General features: G+C 36.7%; 3 protein-coding genes across 4 annotated transcripts in view; all 3 read left to right on the forward strand.

Moving 5' to 3' along the window:
• LOC103143739 (intercellular adhesion molecule 3-like) overlaps positions 1 to 4,167 on the forward strand; it is a 7,037-nt gene extending 2,870 nt beyond the window's left edge. Inside the window, exons 3-5 of the mRNA XM_016675536.1 lie at positions 1,593 to 1,913; positions 2,026 to 2,289; positions 2,524 to 4,167. Of these exons, the coding sequence (XP_016531022.1) occupies positions 1,593 to 1,913; positions 2,026 to 2,289; positions 2,524 to 2,648 (710 nt within the window). The 3' untranslated portion in view covers positions 2,649 to 4,167. The remainder of the gene's footprint in view (positions 1 to 1,592; positions 1,914 to 2,025; positions 2,290 to 2,523) is intronic.
• Positions 4,168 to 10,158: 5,991 nt separating this feature from the next.
• LOC103143740 (hemicentin-2-like) lies at positions 10,159 to 13,350 on the forward strand. Its single transcript, XM_007560385.2, has 5 exons — positions 10,159 to 10,265; positions 11,090 to 11,356; positions 11,442 to 11,774; positions 12,575 to 12,829; positions 12,919 to 13,350. The coding sequence occupies exons 1-5, from the start codon at positions 10,214 to 10,216 to the stop codon at positions 12,924 to 12,926; spliced, it is 915 nt and encodes a 304-aa protein (XP_007560447.1). The 5' UTR covers positions 10,159 to 10,213; the 3' UTR covers positions 12,927 to 13,350.
• A 570-nt stretch (positions 13,351 to 13,920) lies between these two features.
• Positions 13,921 to 15,545, forward strand: cmc4 (C-x(9)-C motif containing 4 homolog (S. cerevisiae)). Of its 2 annotated transcripts, XM_007560387.2 has the most exons (4): positions 13,921 to 13,979; positions 14,057 to 14,116; positions 14,192 to 14,383; positions 15,078 to 15,545. In XM_007560387.2, the coding sequence occupies exons 2-3, from the start codon at positions 14,059 to 14,061 to the stop codon at positions 14,326 to 14,328; spliced, it is 195 nt and encodes a 64-aa protein (XP_007560449.1). In that variant the 5' UTR covers positions 13,921 to 13,979; positions 14,057 to 14,058; the 3' UTR covers positions 14,329 to 14,383; positions 15,078 to 15,545. The 2 variants fall into 2 exon arrangements, with proteins under 2 accessions (XP_007560449.1, XP_007560448.1); XM_007560386.2 differs by having other exon boundaries at positions 13,927 to 14,116.
• The last annotated feature ends 713 nt before the right edge of the window (positions 15,546 to 16,258 follow it).

Consider the following 16,258-nt stretch of genomic DNA (forward strand, 5'->3'; position numbering starts at 1 on the left):
CATCCATCCATCCATCCATCCATCCATCCATCCATCCATCCATCCATTTTCTTTACACCCTTGTTCCTTAGTGGGGTCGGGAGGGTTACTTACAGTAAGTAAGTTGATTAATAAATGTGACAGTCTTATGTAAGATGCTCACACACACACACACACATACCTATATATATATATATATATATATATACACACACACACACACAATGAATCTGGGAAGTATTCATTTGCAATCTTTACAAGTTGTATGAATATGAATTAATCTCTTATCCCATCAATGTAGAAAAAAAGGCTGAGTGTTTTCTAAATTTATTAAAAATGGAAGAAAAAAAATCACATTTACGTAAGCCTTCACCATGAAAATTTAAATTCATGATCATCCTGATCGTCCTTGAGATGTTTCTACAACTTAAATGTAGAAACCACCTGTAGTAAATTCAGTTGACTGAAAAGGCACACCACCTGTCTATATAAAGTCCTACATTGGACACTGCAGGTAAGATCAAAAACACCAAGAATTGTATCAAAGAAATTGTATGTAGACCTCTGAAATACGATTGTCTTGAAGTAGAAGTCTGGGGAAGGATGCATAGCGGTGTGTGCTGTTTTGAAGGTTCTAATGGTCTTAATCTCAATGTCCTCCATCGTTCATAAATGGAAGACGTTTGGAACCATCAGGATTCTTCTTGAGCTAGTCGGCCATCTAAACTGAGAGATCATCAGAGAAGGGCTTTAGTCAGGAAGGTAACCAGGGTGTCCAGAGGAAAACCACTCCTCAATAAAAGGCACATGACAGGAGTTTACCCACAGGCCCTTGAAGGATTTTAAGACCCATAAAGAACCAAATTCTGTGGTCTGATGAGAACAAGTTTGAACGTTTTGCTGTGAATACCAGGCATCATGTTTGGAGGAAACATGATGCCTGGAATGAAGAATATTGGTGTCAGCATCATGCTGTGGGGATGTTTTGCAGCAAAAGGAACTGGCAGACTAGTCAGAATAAAGAGAAAAATTAATTCAGCAATCCACAGAGACATACTTGATGAAAACCAGCTCCAGAGTCATCTGGACTTCAGACTCAGGTGAAGCACACTGTAAAGATCTCACAGTGACTTCAGAACATCTCTGTAAATGTCCTGGAGTGGCCAAGCCAGAGTCCAGACTTGAATCTGATAGAACATCTCCGGAAAAATCTATAAACGCCAGACAGACGTCTCTCATCAAACTTGATTGAACTGGAAACCTTGAAGGAAGAATGGGTGAAACTGCCTAAAGATGGGTGAGCTAAGCTTGTGGCCTTATATTCAACTCGGCTTGAGGCCGCAGTTGTCAAAGCTGGGTCAACATATTAAGCAAAGTCTGTAAATGCTTGCATAAATGTGATTTCTTGGTTTCTATTTTTAATAAATAGAAACTTACAAACTCACATGTTCATAATGGGGTATTTGCATGTAGAATTTTGAGAAAAAATATAAATTTTATACAATTTTGAAATAACCAAATATGCTGTGGATACTTTTCATATTAATATAGATTGATAAAAAATACTGTTTATGTCCTAATTAACTTTTTTCCTGTATCACTTTTTGCTGTAGAAATGCCAACGAAGGTATCTATGCCAAAGCCTCTGAGCCCTCTGATGGCAGATGATAAATATCATCTCTTAAAGTGCTCAGTTTTTGATGTTGCACCAGTAAACAGACTTATCATATCCTGGTACAAAGGAGATAAAATGTTCCATGAGCAGAAGTTTGAAGGTACCGATCGACATCCAGTCAATAGGTCTGTTGAAGCAACAGTAGACATTGTTGCAGAGGATAACAGAAAGAAGATCTGGTGTGAAGCAAAGCTAGACTTACCAGCAAAACAACGTCCTCAGCCGATGCGATCAGAGTTGTATGAATTAACAGTTTACTGTAAGTTTGTCTATTCATCAAAAGGAGTCATTTTTGCAGCTAAATGTCAGTCTGTCTGTATTTTTAATTCCTCTTTTTCCTTCTCTTTACATAATTTAATGCTCATCATCAGATCCACCAATCCTTACTGAGCCTAAAAATGAGACCCTGGAAAATGTTACTGGCACAAAAATATCTTTGAACTGCACGGCTACAGGAAACCCTACTCCACGTTACGAGTGGCACTTTGCGAACAGTACGCTAAAGTGGACCCGGGACCAAAATGCGACTGGGCCAATTTTAACTTTGGATTTCAGGACTCCAGGAGTCTGGAAATGTGTAGCCTCTAATGTTGTGGATAAAACAACCAAGTATTTCCACCTCAACAAACCTAAAGGTAATCACATCTCTCTAGCAATCCTACATTATCTTTTCCTCCTGTTGTACTGTTTTGTCAATAACCCTCCATGCTACTGTTGTCTAATAGGTGGTCAACCGGAGACCACTGCTGGGGCTTCATGTACTCTTTGTTGTAATCCTTATTTTGGGATGTTTAGCTTATCATAAACAAAAGACACTATTCTTTTGCAAGAAAGAATGAGAATGTAACAGAAATTGTCATCTCCCACAGATAATTATACCACCATGGCAGCCCTGCTGGGAGTATTTCTGACTCTGGGAATTGTGATCATCATCCTCGGCGCCGTTTTTGTGACAAGAAGTGGATCGTGTACTATCCCAAGAACTATCTATTAACCTCCTCCCACCAGTCCAAAAGAAATCTGACTTTTGCATAATTCAATGTTGGATGGTTTTACTGTAAGATTTTGTGCTTGGTGAAACGTTAGTTCATTTTAGAACTGAGTGCTTTTATTGGTGGTGCATGTTCAGGGCCTGTTTGTACGTGCTTGGCTCTACTTTTAGAAATGCTGAATTTGTCTTCTGCCTTTGAGATTTCCAAATTATTACCACTGTTGAAACAAACTTCCTTTTCCGGTTGCACTAAGGGTTTAACTGTGTTTCTTAACCTTAATAAAGCTCCACATTCACAAGCTTACTACGGAAATGTAGCAAACTTACTTCAGGAAATGATGGACGTTCAAAGTCTTCTCTGGGATCAGTTTTTCTTTTCGATTGACCCATCTGTATTTCAAGTTGCCATAACTACTGTGTTAAAGTGGTACTTTGACTTTTTGTGCCGCCTTGCTGCCCATTTGACACAAGTCTGGTTTATCAGATGCATGTTGTCATGTTTGCTGGTATAAAAAGGTGTTGCACACTGCTGCAACTAAAAGCACAGTACTTTTTTTCATCTCCCAAAAGTCAAACACCGTCTATTAGTGTTGAAATGTTAGCTTTTATGAAAATATTTTGTGAAGATTGTAAAGTGGTAGAGGGCTCTAAGTTGAAGCTCCTGCAACACTTGAAATACTGAGGAAACAAGTTTACCTATCACGACGGTACAAGCTGAATTGTCTGAACCTGCTAATAAAGTTTTCTCAACATTTCTAGTGTTGGTGGAGTTTTCTCCTCACCAGATTTTCATCCCTTTTCGTGCACCTTGAAACTTTACCAGAAACTTTAGTATCTATAATTCTCCAGCCCAATTTTCTGAACACGTTAAAGCACCATTTGGGACATGTAGCCTCTTTCACTCATCTGCAACAACCTCTCTCGGACCACCAGTTTCTCTAGACCAAACAAAACTACTGGATCAACCAGATATTTTCTTGCTGCACCCACAGAGAATCCAGAACATTTAAAGAATCAGGAAAAACGACAGCAAGATCTTTATCCAGCTCTGGGTAACTTCTTCCTTTAGCTTATCGTATGGACTATGCTACATTTTTTGCTAATTAATTGATTTAAATGTCAATTAATGAATGTGGCTTTTTGAGTTTCCGTGAGGGCGGAGTTCATGGCATAGGTATACCAAAAAAAAGGCTATACCTTTTTTGTATATGTATTTTGTTCAAATACATTATAACATTCTTACTTGAAGTTTGCTTGCTTGTTGTGCTGTTAAAAGCAATTGTTTGCACTTTTCAAATACCATTTTTAAAGAATGTGCAACAATATGTTATGATTTCATTCTTATCACAAGCACAGAGTTTTTTTTAATTCAAGCCCTGACTAAAAGATGGTTTGGAAATGGATAAAGCAAGCTAAGATTAACCTTTTAATGTGACTTTCACAAAGCCACATTCTTAATCCTGTTGAAAATATGTAGCCTATGCAGTAAAACCAGCTCTGTACCAGGGAAACAACCTGATTAAATTATCTTCACCTGCTGAGAAGAGTGCATTATAGAAGGAACCTGATGGGTTCAAAATGCATGTGGCTGAGGTGCAGCTTAGCTTTTTTTTTTTTTTTAACAGCTCCAACCAAAGCAACTGTCGTCTCCTTGATTTGGACATGATTATGGTTGTTAAACCCGCAGCAGGTAGTTTGTGCAGTTGATTTCAGGCTCATTTTGGTGCTAAGCTTGTATAACCTTTCATCAAAAATCTTAGAATTTCCAGATTTTTAATGAAAAAAAACCGGAAAATTTTTGCATCATTGCACCCTCGTTGTATAGAGGATGAACATGTTGGATGTTTGTTGTATTATATTTTAACCTCGACTTATGACTTGTTAAATTTATGCATTTTCATTTAACCGTAGTGGATCATATTTAAGGGTTTCTTTTTTGGTTTTATTTGTAATTTTTGTTTTATGTTTGGACGCTATCTAACATATATTCAGTAACGTTACTCAGCACAACTTCATGCTGTGTGAATTTGTTTTGTTATTGTTAATTTTTGGCACATGTACAAATCATGTGAGGTTCTGCAATTTAAGTTTTTCATTTTACTGTTTGCTGTGCTGCGCCTTGATAATGTTTATTTTGCACTGAGTAAACCTACAAACCATGCAATGCTCTTTTATATACCAACATGTTTTTTTTATGAAACAAAAAGCATGAAACTGATAAAAGAAAAAGATTTTTTTTGCGTGAAATCTAAGTTAATTAAAACAGTTTTGTTTTCATCAGTGTTCTTTTACATTGACTAAATTAAAAGGTTGAAATATTTTGTCATCACCTTTTTATGTTGTCAATAGCTCCAAGTCGAACAGATTCAACAAATGTTTCCTTTCCCCACTTTGTCAGACCCTTACCTCGCTCCATCAGCCTTACATAATTAAGCACTGAGTCATCTGCACTTATTAGATCCTGACATCAAATGTCAGGATATTATAGAGGAGTTTGTGTAATTCTGTTTTCAGCTGGTACAATAAAGCTTTTTTTATTATTATCATTATTGTCTAAAAACTGACTTAATTTTCTTCTGTCATTTCCAACAGACTTAGCTGAAAAAGTGAGTCGGTTGTTTTTGTGTTTTCTGTGTTGCTATAACAACCTGGCAGATGGGCTTCCACACTGTTGGAGTTCAAAGACAAAAGCTTTACTATCAGAATATCCTGTGAACTTGTTGGGGCATATCTAAAGCTATGAGTAATGTGAGAATGTGCACAAGTAGTCTGCACGTGTCCAAATTGCGGCGCGGGGGCCATTTTGCGGCACTGTGAATGATTTTATGTGGCACTCAACCATAGTTCAAGATTTACATAACTTTAGTCTGCAAAATCATTTGATTGGTGCAGATACAAATATGTCGGGGTACAATTCTCACTGATTAGAATATTCTATAGTTTCTTGTTTATGTAAACATTAAAATAAATGTGTTTTCACAACTTTTTGCAAAAAATAAAATCTAATTTTGTGTCTCTTCCAAATACTTTCAATTTAACATTCTGGCCCTTTCAGTAATACAAATAAAAATGAGGTGTGATGGAAATGTTGATACTTTTTTTAACCATTTGTTTACTGTTATATCTGCTGTATTTAAACTGCTGTATTTGTCTGGAAACGTAAAGAAGTTTCCAGACAAGGCGTAGGCGCTTCTGCAGCTGTGAAAAAAAATAAGAGAACTGAAATATCTTGTGCAAAATGCCTGTCTTTGCAGTTGCCATATGAAATGCATTTCCTGTACTTGCCTGTGCTGTTGAATTATCACTATGATCACATGCCTATGCTCTGAAGAGAATAAATATTAAAGGTTTGCAAGCTCTCTGTGGAGTTAGCCTGAACAGCTAAGTCTGACACGCTTCTCCCCGTTTGCAAAAGACAAGCCTTTGTGTCCTTGTGATCTTTTCAGAGTTCATTTGAAGAATAGACCTAATGAGGTGTCCCTCCTGTGTCCGGGCCTTGGGAGGGACGACGTCTTTAATCCTCATCCTCATCGCCTCTGACGGCGGTTACCGGAGTCAGATCTTCTGCCGGTGTCCGAGGGCCAATGATTATTATTTGTTCAATAAACTATCAAATAACTACTTACTCTCTGTGTGAGTCTGTCCAGGTTGAGATGCTTAGTCATCATTTGTTTGCGGAGGCACTGGAATGCATAATATGCCTATGTACTATGATCCTTCACAGACAGAATGAAACTGAGGAAGGCTAAACATTTACAGGATGACACATCTATGAGGAAATGACTTGGCTCTGACTTGGCTCTCAGCTAACCAGTTCTTTTCAAAACGAGTTAAGAACCACTGTAGCCACTTCAGTGGAAAAGTCGATGGTCATCACCAAGTAGAATGACATGGGTTTAAATGAACACCCTGACGTTCTACTGCTTTTAAAGGGGCAGTATTATGTCTTTTCCAGGTACATGGTGCCACCACCTGGGAAGGTGTCTTATAATAGACAACATTGTCAACTTTTTAATATGTTTGCTTTGTGCAAGAACAACAACTTGCCACACAATGACGCACCTCTGTATTTTTTTCCCATTGTAATCTTGTTCCTGGGTAGGCTAAAGGTTTCCTTGGTTGTGCAGAGACAGTAAGTTCATCTTTCTTATAATGGGTTTTGGGGAAGTTAGAAAATTATTGGTTTACAAGATTGGGCTATGAGACATGCTGCATTTAAATCATTAAAAAAATCATTAAAAAAAAAAAGAAAAACAGACTATATTAAAAAAGAACATAAATTATATATGTTAAAACTTTGAGTTAAGCTTCTGAAAACATAAACTTAACTCAAAGTTAAATTATCTCAGTAATTCTTTGTGTGGACGAAAAGATCAAAACATCAGAGCATTTATGTGTGGAATTTCCGTGTGAAGCATGGTCAAATCAAATCTTTGCAACTATCTATATGATTGTATGAGATTTCATTCTATGTTTTTGTATAACAACTGGGCTTCTTGGTTCTTTTAAAATGTCTTAGCATATTTGTAGTATATTCTATCTGTTTTTGCGAGATAATACTTTTGCTTTGGAATAACCATCAAACAATGCCTAAGGGAATTACTAACAAAATTAGTAATTTAGATCAAAATGATCAAGTCAGGACATTTGCTTTCAGGGGCAAGCAACAACACAAACTAAAATATCTTTCAGTCTCAGCTGTTCTATGAATATCTGCCAGTTGAGGTATAACATAAAGCAATCGATAAAGTGTTTATCTTGCACTGAGTAAACTTACAAAATATAAGTTCTGTGATACCCTTCGTATGTGCTACATACTAAAATGGTTCTAATGTAAAATAATTTGTGTATAAAATCAATTTATTTAAAGCACAAAACTGTTTTTGAAAATGTTCATTTATTGTAAAATCTTACTCTAATTAACCATTGTTTTTTTTTTTATCATCAGTGTTGTTTTACTTCAACTAAGTTAAGAGGTTAAAGTATTGTGGCATCACTCTTTTGTGTTGGGAGCATCATAGATTTAGCAAATGTTCAGTCCATTGACTCTGCCAGACAGCCTTCCATTAAAAACCACTGCCATCTACTGATTAGATCCTGACATCATTGTGAATGTAAAGTGTTTCCTCTCTTCTGCTGATAAAATAAAACTTTTTTTAAAAAATCATCTCTGTCTTCAAACAGTTTTCCCCAGTCATTTCCAACAATAAAAAAAAACCTGTATTTTATTTTCTTGTGTTGCTATAACAACCTGGCAGATGAGTTGAAAGATAAAATACTTACTTCCAGAATGTTTATCCTGCATGTTGGGGCATATTTATAGCTGCAAGTAATAATATGAGAATATACACAATAAAGCACTGGAAGGCATTTGTGATTCTTACTTAGATTTTGGGTTAAGCTAATGCTTTAGCTGTGAAAAGGTTGAAAGAGACAAATTTCTCAAGTACATGTAAATTCTCAAATAATAAAGAAATGTTTCACGCAGTCAGTGTTGGACTTATTTCCTTATTGGCTTTGTATAAGTAAGCAGCCATCTCTGTGTAAAGAGCAAAGCAGATTGTTATCATATTCTTTAGCATCTGTGTTTTTTGCTTCTCACAACCAGAACAAAAGCGATAACTTCCTTCTCAGTTTGGATTGTTTGCAGTGGTCAGTAAAAATATGGTACCTGTTGTAACTTTGAGAACTTTTATAGGATAACCTATCCACTTAGGTCATCAAGGCAACTATTGAGGATCTTTGTCATAGTCAAACTTGATGCCTCGCTATGTTTTGTAAAGTTTGACTGTTGGAGTACAATCACATTTTTTAAACGATTATTGGCTTATTGCTGACAAACTGCTTATGTGCTCATATTTGACAACAAGATGATAATCGTTAATTTTATTTAATTTCCCTTTGGGATCAATAAAGTATTTTGAATTTTTTTTTTAAAAATTGAATTTAGCATTTTGTGCACACAAAATTATATTTTAATGTTTTCTTCTATGTGCTGTTTGAACTATTATTTAGATTTCATTACAGCTACAGTAATTGTCCAGTGCTACTCAGAGCACAACTGTGAGCACTGTGGGTATTTTTTTAAACTAATTTTCAGCGTATTGATCATGTAATGTCCTGTAAAAATAATTCCGCTGTTTGCAGCATGCCTTGTTAATGTTTGATTATCTTGCCATCGTAGACAGAGCTTGCAATTTCTGTAACTGCTAAAACGGATGTCTGTGGCTTGCTCAAATGAACCTACTGAGTGTTTTTTTATGTAGAAGATCTTTACACTTTTAAGTAAACATTAAAATAATGTAAAACAAAAAAAAAACAAAACAAGTATAAATTAGTCCTATTTTAAATGATCTGCAAAACAAAAGGTTAACATACAACTGAGCCAATTTCTGTGTTGGCGACCTCCTTAAGCGGAATACTGATTGAGGCAAAGTCAAAACAGCGTCTGTGTTTCCTCACCCCCCCCTTTGTCAGTCCCTCGGTCCCTTTTCTCTGCTTCTTTCAGGAAGCCGTACATTATACAGCACTGAGACTGCCATACTAATTAGATCCAAACAGAGTGAATGTAAAGAGGCGTATGTGTTATCCTGTCTTTTGGATTATTTTTTTTCGTCCTTAAACTGTGTCCTTGGAGTTATTCTCTTGTCATTTCCAACAGAGACCTAGCTGAAAAGTAGGTCAACTGTTTGTTTATGTTTCTCTTGTGCTGCCATAGCAACCTAGCAGATGGGCTAGGTTAGCACATTTAAACAATACAGATTTTACAATAGAAATGTTTATCCCGGAGGACTAGGTGGGGCATTTAAAGCTGCAAGTGATGTGAGAATGAACAATGTAAGGTGTAAAGTTTCCCAGCTGTCCTCTCCATGAATACATTAAAAACCATCTGCTTTTTTTGTTTTGTTTTTTGTGTTTTTTTGCTCTCTTGCACCACACTTACACTCAGAGCCGATGTGCTGTGCAGCATTCTGGTCACAGTGTGAGTCTTACAAGCTCACATGCTGCAGGAGACCAGCTCTCCTGCCAGCTGGGATTTAACAAAGCATGAAGGCCTGAGGCAGTCTCAAACAAGTGTGCAAGAGGAACTGAAAACAAGCTATTCTGCACAGTTTTTTATGACGCCTAAAATTTGCTCTAAAATGTTTTATGAGTCTATATCATGGCTAAACCCAAAGCCATAGAGATGTGACTGTGAAGATTGAACGTTAAAAGATCATTATTTGTGTTTGTTTTTAATCTTTGGGTAGATTTACATTGAGCAGTTGAAGTAGCAAATCGTTCCACAGATTTTAGCCGTAAGTGTCCGGTGGGTCAGGAATTCCTGTTGCACATCTACCGATGTGTTTCTGAGCTTTTAATTCAATGTGAAAGAAATAATGGGCTGTTAACTTTCCCACTCTTCCCCTTTACTTTTCCCCTGTTTTACCCCCTCCCATCTGTAAAGTCAGCTGGGAGGGATTTCTGCTTTGTTCCAACATAGTTCCCTGCAGAGTTGCCAGGGTGGTTCAAGTTGGAATTTTCTTCTGTCGAAGAGCAGAAAAAAAAAAAAAAAAGAAAACAGTACCATGGGAAACAACTTTCTTATTTGGATACTCGTACTTTGCATGTTTTGTAAAGGTAAGAAATTGTGGACTACATGTTCATTCTCAATTGTTTCGGATACAGATGATGTCCAGGACAGAAATGTTGACGTAAAGGTGATGCAAATGAAAAAGCTGGGACTAACAGTCGAATGCATTAAATCTTTGGTGGGATTAGTGAATGTAAAAAAAAAAATTTTAAAACTTAAACAAAAGCTAATTTGTGTTACAATTAGGATTAAACCCATTATGGTAGTTTTCATTACAAGTGCGGTGAAATTATTTCCTCTTACAGATTTCTTCTGTTTTTAACATAAGATCTAACAAGATGATCAAACCTGAAAAAGAAAATACTTTTTAAATGACTGTTTTTGAAAGAGATAAGGCTATTCAAGCAAACTTGACCCTATGTGAAAAAGTTAATCCTCTTTACTTGTGCCATTAAGCATTTGCGATAACTTGAAATGAGAGGTGTAAATACTCTGGAGAAATTCTTGTCCACTTTTCTTGGTAAATTTGTTTTAATTTACCAACCTTGGAAGGTTCTTTGAGAAAAATAAAAACAGCCTATTTAAAGTGATGCCACAGCATTTCAATAAAATTTAAGTGTGAGCTTTGACTAGACCACTCCAAATTCTTTTTTTTTTGTGTGGTATTTAGGTGTAAACTTGATGATGTGCTTTGGATCACCTTCCTGCTGCATAACTCATTAAATTAAATTGAATATTTGTTTGATGACCTGAAACAATTAGGTGCGAAAAAGAAATCAAAAACATAAAATCTGTAAGGGGGGTGGGGAGGGGGTAGATCCTTTTTCATGACACAATATCTCTTACTGGCGACTGACACTGTCTCCTCTAGTGTCAGGAGAAGGCTGCTCCCTTATTCTCAAGCCGTCCAGGGTTGTGGTGGGCTTCGGGGAGTCAGTCACGGTCAGCTGTGAAGCTACACGCCCGGTCCGTGTCCTGGGCTGGGAGTCGGCCATTGGTGCGGTGCACACACAGGAGGACCGGTCTGTCCAGTGGAAGGTAGACAGCCTTATTGAGTGGATAGAGGAGCCCATCTGCTATGGGGTTTTTTTCACAGCTCCGAGACAGTGTGAGGAGAAACTCAACCTTGTTCTTTACAGTGAGTCAGCTCTTGACATCGGCATATGGTTGCAACTTAAATGAACTTATTTTCCTGACTAGAAATATGTGTGTTATTTACGTAGAAACTCCAGACAGCATTTCCATCAGGCAGGCGAACCACACTGGCCCCATGGTGGAAGGGAGAGAGTACCAGCTGCTCTGTGAGGTTCAGAATATCGCTCCTGTTCAGTACCTCACACTGAGGTGGTACCGAGGTCAGACTGGGGTCTATCAGCACTCCTTCTCTGACCTCACATCTTCTTCCCCCGTACAAGTGTCCTCTATCCTCGTCATCACGCCAACAAAAGCAGAAAACGATGCAGAGTATAAGTGTGTAGCGGAGCTGGACCTTGGACCAGAGGGACCACAGCCACCTCCCACTCTGGCCTCAGAGCCCCTCGCTGTGTCCGTATACTGTGAGTTATGTTATATGTACATATAACACTTTATAGACCAACACAAGGTAGAGCACAGATGTGAACTCAAAAGAAAATGTAGCATAATAGGGTCTTTGAACATAGAATCTCAGCCGTATTTAGGTCTGAACTTTGACTTGGCCATTCCAGCATGAGTTTGTCAACTTCCTTTGACAATGAATAGTGACAACTTTACTTTTCTACAACTTTGGAAACGTGTTATTTAAAAAAACACTTCATTTCTACTTTTAGCTTTTAAAATCAATAAAAGAATAGAACATTTGCCAAAAAAGAATGGATACACTTTATTCCAAGTGGATATAGTGAATATTACTTGCACTTTGTCAGTCTGTTGTGAAAATTCAGTGCAAATATTTAATTGTAAAATCTTCAAAGCTTTGGACAGATTTTCTCACTCTCCAAGAGTTTTTATCGGCCTCCGATTTGTTGAATAATTGTAACCTGTCAGTTTAGATTGGCAGCCATATCTTGATAAGATTGCTATTTAAATAATCTAAAAATTATCGCTGACCTGCCTGCTGTGTCTCTTGGTCTTTGTGAGGCTGTTTGTGCAGTGACCTTTTCAGATTTTTATTTGTGAAGATTTTTAAGCACTCTACTATTTTCTTCTGCTCAGCATTCAGTTTGTGTTGGCGATTTAAAATTAAACATACTAACTTTTTGGACTGGAATGTGGAAAAAAATTGAAAAAGTTCAAGTGCTACGAACACTTTTACATGGCAATGTGTATATTTATGCTGAAAATTAAACACTGCTATTTATTTGTTTTTCCTTTGTAGTTCCCCCAACATTTCTAAGTCCTGAAACAGAGGTGTTAGACTTTACAGCAGGGGCTGAAGTCACCTTAAACTGCACAGCCATGGGAAACCCTACGCCTGTATACAGCTGGCAGTCCGTCCATCCCACAGAAGAGAAAATGAAGGCAGAAGCTGTTATTACTTCATCCTCGCTGCCCCCAGGCACTTACACATGCACTGCCTCAAACACGCTGGAAAAAAAGAGCAAGCAGTTCATTATCAAAGAAAAGATCAAAGGTAGAGGGAAGATTTATATGTTGCTGCAGTTATTAAAATGTTCCAAACTCTGCATCCTAACCCTGAAATCTCCTTTTGCTTTTGCGCAGGTGTTTGAAGCTTGCTGTCTTACAACGGATCAGTTGGCACGCTGTCTGACTCACAGGGAAAATTCATCTGAACTGATTTAACTGTTGTTGCGTTGAAAATGGAAATTATGACACATTTATGATTCCGCAGATGTTGATGAGGATCATGTTAAAATGTTATATTTGGTAACTGTAATTTTATATATATATATAGCTGTTGATTTAGGGTAGATTTCACATTTTAGGATTTACATGTGATGTTTTTTGTATAGTAAATATTTATGATAGTCTTATTTACCTACTAATTTAATGAATTTATGGAACATTTCAGACACATACCCACTATTGGCACTGAAATGAATAGCAGCAGGGAATGCTGTAAATACGAGCTGTTTCTTGGTTTGATTTTCTTATTGTTATCAATAAAAATAAGCTTTTCACTAACTGGTTCAATTACTGATGATGATGCCCTTTGCTTTTATTAGATTACTAATGTCAGTCTTGGGTTTTCTTAAGCAATAAAGTCCAGCAGTACATGAAATAATGCAATGCCTTCTAATATAATCACATTTGTTCATTGTTTCTGTTTCTTTTTCAGCCTGTCTTTCCCTCACTATCTTTTAGATGACTCATCAGTACAGTGATTGTCTAATTTTAGATATCTGCTGTGGCAAAGTGATATTTCGCTTTTATCCAACACAGATGCTCATGATCTGACTTAAAAATGGTTACTGAGGTGCATGTTTTTTTTAAAGATGTGCTTTCTATTGTAACAAAAACAATATTTTATTCATCAAGTTATATGAGATATCAGTATATAGGTCATTTTAGCTCATATAGGTCATTTTAAGTGTACAGCTTTAAATTATAAAAGTTTTGTCATACACACATATTTCCCTAAAGGTTTACAAGAGTTTAGAAATATTTACTCTTTAAAAGTTCTATATGTAATCCTGCCTCCCTCCACAAGATGTCGCTCTTTATTTATTTTTTTTAAAGTGACGACTCGCCGTCGATGTGTCACATGACCAAAACAGTGTCGGGGTAGGAAGTAGCGGTTAGCCTCAATGTTATATACAGAGGTGGGAGTCACTTTGAGTCCATTACCATGTTCTTGGAAAACAACGTGTTTTAAAATGCGTCTTCGACTTATTTTCAGAAATGCCACAGAAAGATCCTTGTCAAAAGCAGGCATGCGCCATCCAGAAGTGTTTACAAGGTACTTCAGATGTTGTGCGTTGTTTTAGACTTAGGCCTAGGAGGATATTTGACTAACTCCTTCCACATCCTGCAGCTAATAAGTACATGGAGAGTATGTGCGAGGATGTGATCCGAAACATGCGGCGGTGCTGCGAAGTCCACAGGGGAAACTCGACCTGCTGCTCCGGTTTTAAGGACTCCAAACCGACTGAAAACAAGACCGAAACATAAATCACCCGTTCTCCTTTACGTAGTGGTAGAAAGGTCCACTGCAACAATATAGCAGGTCTGTGTCATTCTGAAGCATGCTGTCATTTAGAAATGCCACTAATGAGAAGTATAATAAACGTCTAACTTTAGTCAAACCTTTTCCAGTGTAGACATTTGCATAACACTACACCATGACGCACTGTGGGGTTTCAACGTGACACCTTCCTATCATAGTAATCATACCTCTGCCATTTTGTTGACACTCGTTCAAGGTGTTCAGGGGCGAGCTTGTGCGTGTCTGTCTAAACAAGTTAGACAGGCTTGAACAAAAACAAGAACCCGACTCATAGGGGTTTTTCCATCAATATTCTCTATACCAATAGATGTACGCCTTAGTTAACCTCAGAAAATGTAAATATTAATATTACATAAGACCAATCTCTTTTTTTCCCCCATAAAGAAATGCTTAAAGAAACTGGGGGAGGGTGCTAGTGTCTATCTACCTTCAGATAACTATTAGCAGTCTCCTTCCTGACTGTCTTAACAACGCCTTTTATTCATCTCTGGTAATATTCAAGCGTTCTACCTAAATGGTTTTCAGATTTTCATCATATTAATATTAACAAATATAAACAGTTGAACTATATCAGTGAATCTATGTAAGGTTTTAATAAATCTTTTTTCAACTGACAATTTATTGAGCAATCTTTTTTGAAGTATCTTTAGAGATTTTGTGTTGTATTAATACCACAATTTCTGCTTTGTTTCAGACCTCAAACAAGGCGATGCAAACAGAAGGAATCCTTTCATCAAGTGTCTCACTTGTTCTTGCTGGTGGCTAGCTCCAGCAGTTTGTAGGCAAAAGGCAGGGCTCAACCTGGACAGACAGCCAGTCCATCACTGGGCAGCAAAGAGACACACATGCACACACTTAATACCCAATGTAAATGCAGACAGACTGAATAACCTAACAGTTATGTTTATTGTATTGTGGGAGGAAGCTGGAGCACCCAGAGAGAACTAGCGGATACACAAAAGACCATGCAGAAAGACCCAAGACAGGGATTTGAACCCAAAACCCTACTTTATTGTTAGGTTTCTGGAATTTCTGCAGTGCATTATATGAAAAAAAAATGATAAGGAAGATATGGGGGGACTTTTTTTTGGCCTTTTAAATCTTGCTCATTTGTAAACATAACAAAAATTGTTAAAATAAAATGAGACATTTTGCCAAAGTATCTTCTAGTCTTCTTATCTTCTTACTGTATTTATAATTTGAAGTTATTTGTTTCATACCCAAAAGTGGCATGCTTATGAGGCTAACCCCCTCAACTAATTGAACTAATTGGAATTAAAGTTCTAATATAGAAGGTATAAAACTTTTATTCATACTTTCTATACATTTTTACCATTATTAAATTTGTACTTTTTATTAACTGACAAACTCTTGTGTGATTGACAAAATACAGTAAGAAAAAAATTACATATGTTTTGGACACATTAAAACGTGCATTTCAACACTTTAAATTTTAAGATAAATATTTTGTTCCCTATCCTTTCAGTGTCTCTCTATCCTTCTGAACTTAGAAATTGAAATAGAAACTAACACTGCACTCATACAGGGAAATAAAGATTTTGTTTCATTTCCTAAAATACATTCTGACATTTGAATAGGAACACAAAATGTATTACTCCTATGTGCAACAAATGTTGAAATGGTAATTCCAAATATATGTTTAAAAGCCTAGCTCCTTTATTTACTTTTTGACTTAAAAAGGTATATGATAAAAGGTATATGATGAGATTGTTTGTAAGAAAAGTCAACTGTGCATCCTCCTTTTAGTTTTTCTATATTTTATGTTTTCAATAGAGATATTTATGTTGCACACATTATTAGATGACAAGCATCTAATAAAGTTAATCTAGAATCGGTTTATTGCAATTCTGCAAT

The sequence above is a fragment of the Poecilia formosa genome, unplaced genomic scaffold (genome assembly GCF_000485575.1).
Source record: "Poecilia formosa unplaced genomic scaffold, Poecilia_formosa-5.1.2 Scaffold115, whole genome shotgun sequence".
NCBI lineage: Eukaryota > Metazoa > Chordata > Actinopteri > Cyprinodontiformes > Poeciliidae > Poecilia > Poecilia formosa.